Source organism: Poecilia latipinna, unplaced genomic scaffold (genome assembly GCF_001443285.1).
Source record: "Poecilia latipinna isolate Pla-1442-1.1 unplaced genomic scaffold, P_latipinna-1.0 Scaffold3410, whole genome shotgun sequence".
NCBI classification, from domain to species: domain Eukaryota; kingdom Metazoa; phylum Chordata; class Actinopteri; order Cyprinodontiformes; family Poeciliidae; genus Poecilia; species Poecilia latipinna.
Window position 1 is genome coordinate 27,998 of NW_015116026.1, and position 8,408 is coordinate 36,405.

At 37.9% G+C, this 8,408-nt stretch overlaps 1 protein-coding gene across 1 annotated transcript in view; it reads left to right on the forward strand.

Annotated features, from left to right (window-relative positions):
- The window catches only part of LOC106940901 (calcium-dependent secretion activator 2-like), a 52,994-nt gene that overhangs the window by 20,279 nt on the left and 24,307 nt on the right, over positions 1 to 8,408 (forward strand). Inside the window, exon 6 of the mRNA XM_015023773.1 lies at positions 5,949 to 6,060. Within this exon, the coding sequence (XP_014879259.1) occupies positions 5,949 to 6,060 (112 nt within the window). The remainder of the gene's footprint in view (positions 1 to 5,948; positions 6,061 to 8,408) is intronic.

The following is an 8,408-nucleotide window of genomic DNA, read 5'->3' on the forward strand; positions in this document are numbered from 1 at the left end:
TTTGGATAATTTCTCTTTGATCCTTAGTTTTCGCCTGTGAACCAGGACGCCTCAGAAGTCATTGAGTTCTCCCAGTGAGACCAGCAGACTGAAGCCTGTGACCAGTGTTCCCAGTATAATAAATAAATGTTTTATTCTTTCACTTTTTGTGTATTTTTAAATATCTCAATCTGAAGAATTAGTGTATTAATACAGCTTATGTAATGAAATAAAAAGAATTTACTCTGTTGGAGTTATTTTCACTCTTTGCTGTCAATAGCAGAGTTGGCATACTGTAATGCATGTCTTTTTCTCTGGAAAAAAGTAAGAAAAATATGTAGTTTAATGTTTGACAATGACTGGTTTATAAATCAAAAGTCATTTCTCAATGTATAAAAAATAAATACAAGAAAATTATTTGTTTCTTGTCTTGAAACGTTAAATGTACATTAAATTATGCAAATATGTTCTTTAATAAAACACTGTAAAAGTGTGTCTGTTCATCAATGTCAATATAAAAAGAATCAGAATCATTACTTTCAAATAAAAACATTGTGCTCTTTATTCAGAAATGCCCCAAAACAATTAATCACATCAAAAGTTAGAAACTCTGTCTTTAGTCATTTCTTTGATTGCCAAATATATTAATGTGTGTGAGAAAATGTGTCAATGACAGGTATTAACTTAAAATACTTTGTAGAACGGCACTTTGTAAAGTTCGGTCAATTTACCTGTATTAGCTTACTGGCACATATTCCACATTCAATATGGCGGACGCTGTTGCGTATCGCAGCAACGGGCCGACCCACCCCATGAGGGGTCTACGTGTTCTATGGGCCCCACAATATGGAAGATTTCTTTTTCATCAACACACTGCTGCCTCTCACTGGTGGAGATGGTGTATTGCACACTGCCCTTGTGTTTTGAAATGGGGTCCATACCAACCGACCCCACACACGTAAAACTTTTATCGTTGGCCTCAGTCCTCGCACGCACAAGGGTTAAAACAGCCTTAAATAATGTTTCAAATGCTAAGTTCATAATTGCTTGGTAGACATCTTGCTGTAAAACTTTAGGATCGATTAAATTAAGAAAATTAAGACTAAACAACATGGCAGAGCTTTATAATATTACTACATAAAGCTAATTTTTAAAGTTTAATCGGTAATACTTTTATAACAAATTTATGTCAGATCATGATTTCTTGGTTAATGACAAGTTGATATTTCGAATAATGTCAACTTTGTATTAAAAGTGTCATGATTTACCAAATGACACTTTATGACAACAGTCATAAATATTCATGAAGGCTTATTCATGTTCATGACAGGTGTTATGTTTATGACAGTGTCATGTCAGTCTTATTCACACCCCTTCAAATAAAGTGTTACCTCAGTTTTTCAAATGGAGCAAATTTTGTTTTAATAGCAGGATTTATTCTCCTGTAAGTGGCAGCAGGAGGAACTGTCTGAGGGAGAGAGAGAGACACACTAGGAATGTGAATTTTCTGTAGGGAGGGAAGCATTAGCAGCAGTGTTTTATCTTTCAGAGTCCAGCCTTCAAATGAAATGTCTCCACTTCAAATCATCCCACAGATGATGCTATTCAGGTCTGCAGACTGGGGAGGACCATTGCAGACAGAATTTGTTCCTCTGCTTGAATGAGTAGTTTTGGAACTGTGTTTTGGATTATTGTCTGGTTAAAATATCCATTCCCAGCATAACTTTGTAACTAATTCTTGAACATTATTCTCAAGAATCTGCTGGTATGCAGTGGAATCCATGCAACCCTCAACTTTAACAAGATTCCCAGTGCCTGCATTGGCCACACAGCCACCAAATTTTACAGTGGGTCGCAAATGTTTTTGGAATGCTGTTTTTTGGCGCCATGCATAATGCACGTTGTTGTGACCAAACATCAGTCAAGAGCAGTTTATCCCAAAATATCCAAATTTGCTTTTCCATACTTGCAGTGACTCTGGTTGTGGTGTGCTGGCAGAAACGGCTTCTGCCGCATCAATCTCCCATAGAGCTTCTTCTTGTTCAAAGTGCACTGAATTGTTGAAAGATGCACAGTGACACCATCTGCAGTAAGGTGAGGTTGTAGATCTATGGAGGTGGTCTGTGGATTGTATTTGGCTGTTCTCCCCATCCTTCTTCTCGGCCTCTAATATTTTTCTTTACCTGCCACATTTGAGCTTAACGAGAACTGTGCCTGAGGTCTTTGATTTCCTTACTACATTCTTCACAGTGGAAAATGGCAGCATTGATTTTTGTATCCTTCCCCTAAATCATAATGTTTTTTTGTTTTGTGGACCCCATATTGCCAGTCCTCAGAGGAGTTGCAAAGAGGGGAATAACAACTGGCCATCTTAAATACTTTTTCTCATGATTGAATACATCTGTCTATGAAGTTCAAATCTTGATTAGCTTACCAAACCAATTTTGTGTTCCAATAAATAAGTGACAAGTACATAAAGAAAAAAATCAATAAATGCAGGAGTGCCCACATTTTTGCACCTATCAAATTTTGTTATAATGAATATTGCACATTTTCTGAAGCCTCATTTCAATACACTGCCCATCAGTTAATTGATATATCAAATTGAAATAGCTGACGCAAAAACCCAAGATTTGCATCAGGCCTGACCTGGCCAGCCTGGCCTGAAGATATTTAAGATTATCAGGGGTGCCCAAACTGTATTTTTCTCCAAGAGTCCAGCATTGTGCGTAGCGTTGACTCGTGGCATCGTCAGCCCCTCTTGTAAATCGTTGTCCATTAAAACTGATATTTAAAGGTATTTCTTACACTGTTGTGCCTCCTGTATAAAAGCACTGTAAACTAAGCTTCAAGGTAATAGTTCTGCAAGTTGGGAAGACCCCATCTATCTTTCTCCTTCTTTAACTATACTGCTTGCGCTATTAATCTGTCCCATTCTAAGAAACACCTTTCTGGAACCTAAATAGGTAGACATTAAAATAGATATAGCAAGTATGGAAGAATGTTCTTCCTGACCAACTCTATTCTGGAATATAAATTTGAAAAAGGGACCAAATTCCATCTCTGTATATCAAATTTCAGCTTTGACATTAGTTGACATCAAATAATCCTGGATAAATCCTTTGATAATGTGACCTCTAAAAATGTTATGGATTTTGCTTTCCAATTCCATTTGGACAAGCTTCTAATTTTGTTCTGTGGATTGTATTAGTATTGAAACCTGAGTCTTTTTAATGTTTATTTTGTAACTCGATAATGAACTATATTCTTCAGTTATCTCCATAAGTATGCGTAGAGTTTGAGCTGCGTTTGTTACAGTTAACAGTTAGTGATGCTCTGATCAGATTTTTTGCTGCCTATTGTGATACCGATCACCGATTCCGATCACATGGATTAGCTGTCAATTTTTTCGCTTTAGGTATAAATGCTACTATGTGATCTGGCAAAATGTAACCATAAAATCACCCAATTCAGACAAAAACTTGCAGTAATTAGTCAGAAAGACAAATGAAAAACCTGCGATCAGTAATACAATAATTAAGACTAAGGCTTTCAACACCCTAAATTATACATAAAATCAAATAAATCTCACAACACTGCCTATGTCAAATAATGTCAAGTAAAAAAGGAAACATTCATTTATCGTAAATTCAGGTTGATTTAAAATAAAAAGTCCTACATTACTAAATCAAAACGGCCTCAGAGCAGAGCTAATTATTTTGTTCTGGCTCTGATTAATTCTGCAGAACACAGGGAGGAGTCAGAGGAGCTCTTTTTTCTTTTTCACAGATTGTCTATCATGTTAGGACAGTGAAAGTTTTAAAGCATACGTAATTACAGGGTTTCCCCGAGTGCATCATAAGACTGGCGACCTGTCTTTCCTTGCCCCCCCGCCAGACTAAGCATTGCTTGTTTATTAAAAAAATTAGTGATAATAATAAAAAAAAAGCTGCTTAATTTTTTTTAAATAGGCAGAGTAGAATTCTTCCTAAAAGATGGGTTTATAAACCTTGTTAAACCTTGTTGGTGCATTTAAACAAGCCACAAAGCCAGGAGCGCGGACCAATCACACTGCTGACACCTCTGTGCTTTGCCTCACGTGCTATTTGAAGTTTACCTTGGCACGTGTCCAGTTTCACTTAAACTGGACACAGGCTGACCTGTATGGATATTTACATCAACCCCATCATGAGAATGATGTTTCTTTGCAGAACGTTTCATCAGGGTAGGAGTCGAGAGCTGCTCAAGGAGTCAAGAGTCAATGTGAACCACAAGTATAATTTATAGTTGCTCTGTCAGAGGTGCATGTTGAGGACCGTCGAGAATGATTTATCTTTGTGAACAAAGAATTATGTGCTTGCTGGTTTAATTTGTCCACTTTGTCAGCCAGAGTTAATGAGTGCGGAGATCTTAAAATCTTGTCCCATAAAGCTTGGACAACCAAAACTGTTTCTGTGGCGCTCATTAAAAACTCAACAGACACAAAATGGAAGCGCTATTAAGCCACATTAGAAGCATGAAATTATATCTCCTGTTTTTGTTGTTGTGCAGCTCATCATGCAGGGTTGGTCCAAGGTTTTATGAATAGTTGAGGATTTAAATGGCATTTCACTGGCGATGTCTTCCAGTAACATATATTTACCCAGTAATATTTTTCCATTTCCTGTCAACTTAACATCTTTTAATACAAAAATAAGGTGGGCTGCTGGTGGACTGCCTCAGCGCCAGACCACCGGGCTTAGCAAGTTTTCTGGGGGAAATCCTTTATCTTATTTTTTTTATTTTTAACTTACCTGTGCAGCATCAAGCAGACGTTTGATTTGAGAGTCCTCTGTCAGGTGGAGCTCGAACGGGGCTACGACTGAAATATTACTTCTTCATACCATGTAGTGCCGGTCCAACAGTGAGGGCAGAACCCAGCCTATTACACCCCGATGACTTTTAAATAATTTTTCTTTTTATTAGCTTTCTGACTGTCATGCTCATCTGGGTGAGTGTGGGTAGTTGTGTGCTGTTTTTTTTTTCTGCAGTGAGCCTCGATAACTGACCATACTCCATTAAGAACTTGTTTTTTAAATGTCATGTTAAATTTGTCGTGTTGATGCATTTTGGTCCTTCACCCCCGATGTATTTTTCTGTCACAAGACGCAAACTTACCCATTTACTCTCAGAGCGTTAAAGTTCCACATGACATGGCTTAGAATTTGCTGCACAGTGAGAAGGAAAGGAGGAGATATGCTGCACACTGACTTCTGAAGGCTGCAAAGTATGAGATACAGGTGACTGGTCTTTGTGATCGGCAACAAAAGATAATGATCAGGGATCATGATCATATACTTTTTCACAAAAATTGGCTGATTATGATCAGTTGCCAATAGATAGGCACACCACTGCTAACAATAATTTATCTGCAAACAGTGACAACTTTTGTTCCCCAGATGCCGTTTGAACTCCTGTTATGTCTGGCCTCTGTCTTACCTCCTACTTAACGGCTCTATGAAAAGGGCAAAAAGGAGCAGTGAAACAAAGATCTGTTTTCTAAAGAACAGGGATCTGATGGGTGTCAGTTGATTTTATCCTAGCTGATAGTTTGTTGTACAATGCTGCAATTACATTAATTATGGTTTGGTGGAACACAAACTTGGACATCATGTTTTAAAGAAAGAACCATCTGACCGAGTCAAAAGCCTTCTATGCGTCTAAACTCAGTACAAGGGTCTCTATTTTTTGTTGTACTACATGATTTAAAATATGCAACATTGTCTAAGATATGATGCTGAGTGTACATTCATGAGAAATAATAACTTTTTTGATTTTAGCAAATGGCTGCAATGAAACAGAGTTAAATTAAGATGGGTCTGAATACTTTGCTCCCCCACTGTGTGGGGGAGCAAAGTATTTGATGTTGTTTTGATCACTATATTTCATCATATTTATTGTTTCATAGTTTCTAATTTGGTGTTTTGTAGATGGAGTACTCAGGGAGACTTCTCTACAACTCATCCCTTGCCTTTGGTTAAAGTAAAGCTCTTTACAGAAAGCACTGGTGTCTTGGCTCTGGAAGACAAGGAACTGGGCAGGGTAAGTTCAAAAATGAAATGGAAATAAATGCTTGTGAATTAACCACTGATGGCTGAGTTAGATTAGTTGCTTTCTAAGGATTGGAAATATTTTTGGAAGAATTTTTTTCTCCTCATGAAGAAAGGCAGCATGCTGTTAGGACAATGTGTACTTGCAATATTACTGCAATATATTCTAATGGCAGTAAGAGTTGAGATTAATTTACATTTAGTCACAGGTCTCCTCCCTCACCTTCCAAATTTCGAATCCAAGCTGTTTGTAACAGATATCTTCCATATTGTGTGGCCCTCTGCTCTGTTGGTTAAAACTGTAAAGTAAACCTGATAAACCAATAGCAACAGCAAACTATAGTTTGTGAAATACTGGATAAGCAAGATTTAATTTCCAGTTGTTTGTTTTAGACCTTCTACCTCTTAAGCAGTGGTACATGTATCACTGTTAAATGTCCTGAAACCCAGGGACAGGCCTCAGTAATAGCAGACTGACAATACCACCTGACTCAGCAGTGTTTTGGTTCCAGCTGCGTCCTCCTAATGGCTAGAGGGCTGTTTCACAAAACCAGGATGGCGGATAAATCAGGGATTTTCCAAATATCCTGTCTGAATTAAAACTCCATTTGTTTTTACAAAAGCAGTAGTTATGATGGCAATTTATCCTGTACAGCTAACCTGCTCCAGACCAGGCTGACAGCCAGGCTTAGTTGATCCTAGAGCCTTTTCTGTTCAGTCAGCAGTCACGACGATCAGAAACCAAAGTGTGTTGTCCGTGATTCTGTTTTCTTATCTGTCTGTTTTGGTCTTCTTTATCATCCTGCATTACATTACCACTGATTCATTTTGGTATTCAGTCAAGTACTGTTATTATTTTAATATCATGGTGGCATAAAATACCATTATCCTTTTTAAAATGATCCATGTGAACTACATTACTGTTCAATTGTGTTTCTGAAGACCACTGTTTCACTGGTGGAGTAGAATTCTTCCTAATAGATGGGTTTATAGTTTTGACAGAAAGTCAAAGAGAGAAACAAAGGTGTTGTAAGGAAGTCAAACCATATTAGTTGTATGAAAGATGATTTACTGACAAACAGGAAGTTGATTATTACAGGCCTTATGCTGTCCACAAATTTTTATCCACATATTTCCCAGACACTGCAAAAATGTTCCTACTTTTGTTTACAGCAAAGATAAATAAAAGTAAAACATCCCGCAAAATCACTCGTACCTTTTTACTCTCTTTCTCTCTCTACCTCTCTTTCTTTTTTCTCTCTTTCTCTTTTTGTTGTTTAAGTACACCCGTTGCCATGGCATGCACTCTGCAAGCCAAACAGAGATTATTTTATTTTGCAATTATTGATAAGCGCTCCCCTGAACATAGCGGTGGTTGGTTAACCGATTTAGCTAATTTAAACTCGTGCTCTGCTCGTCAGTCGGTCTTTGAGTTGCCTTTTTTTTTAGTGGAACCAAAATGCACAGAATTGTGCAACACCTCATTGAAACAAACATTGAGATTATTCTTTTATTGAGTTATTACTTTGAACACGTTTTGATGATTTTTAAAAAAAAATTTTTAATAAAGTTACAAACATTTTGGATCTCTGAATGTTTTGATAAGCATGTCAGAAGACGACGTGCTGGTTTCAGCCTCCTGGCAGCCTTGGCAGTAGTCGTTTTTTGAGAGGACATGATCTAAGAAAGTAACCTGCTGTTGCACAAATTGGAATTTTGACTTTGAAACCTTGCGGCCTCTTTCACCTAAATGTCTCAGCAGTGTGAGCTTGTCCTGATTGCATTGTTGTTCAGATGGAGATGAAGTAGAGGGTCATTGACATATTGCAACAGGACAGAGTCAGGGGTCAAGACAAGATCTGACAGAAATTCTTAGAGGGCTGAATTGTAGATTGTTGGAACTTTGGATTAGCCCTGACAGAGTCTGATAAATGACTATGGTTTTCCATTTAACTCAAAAGCAAATAAAATGGCTGTCAGGATGAACATCAACTGAGAAAAAAGCATTTAACAGGTCAACCGCTGAGAAATCAGTTGCTGTTTTGGGAACTTGATACAAAATGGTGTTAGGATTTGGGATGGAAGTTCGCAGACGTAATATCTCCATTTGTTTTGGAGTTCCAGAGGATCTGATTTTCTGGACTCCTTTTTCTGGACTCCTTTGGACCACATGGACTCCTTTGTCCACATCAGGGGTCCCCAAACTTTTTCCTGCAAGGGCCACATAGCTGTTCCTTTCTCTGGTCGGGGGCCGGTCTTAGTTTTTGGAAAAAGAAACCTTAGAAAATTCTACGGGGGTGGGGGAGTGTGGGGGGGTTCTGTCTTTGAAACTGTCTGGGG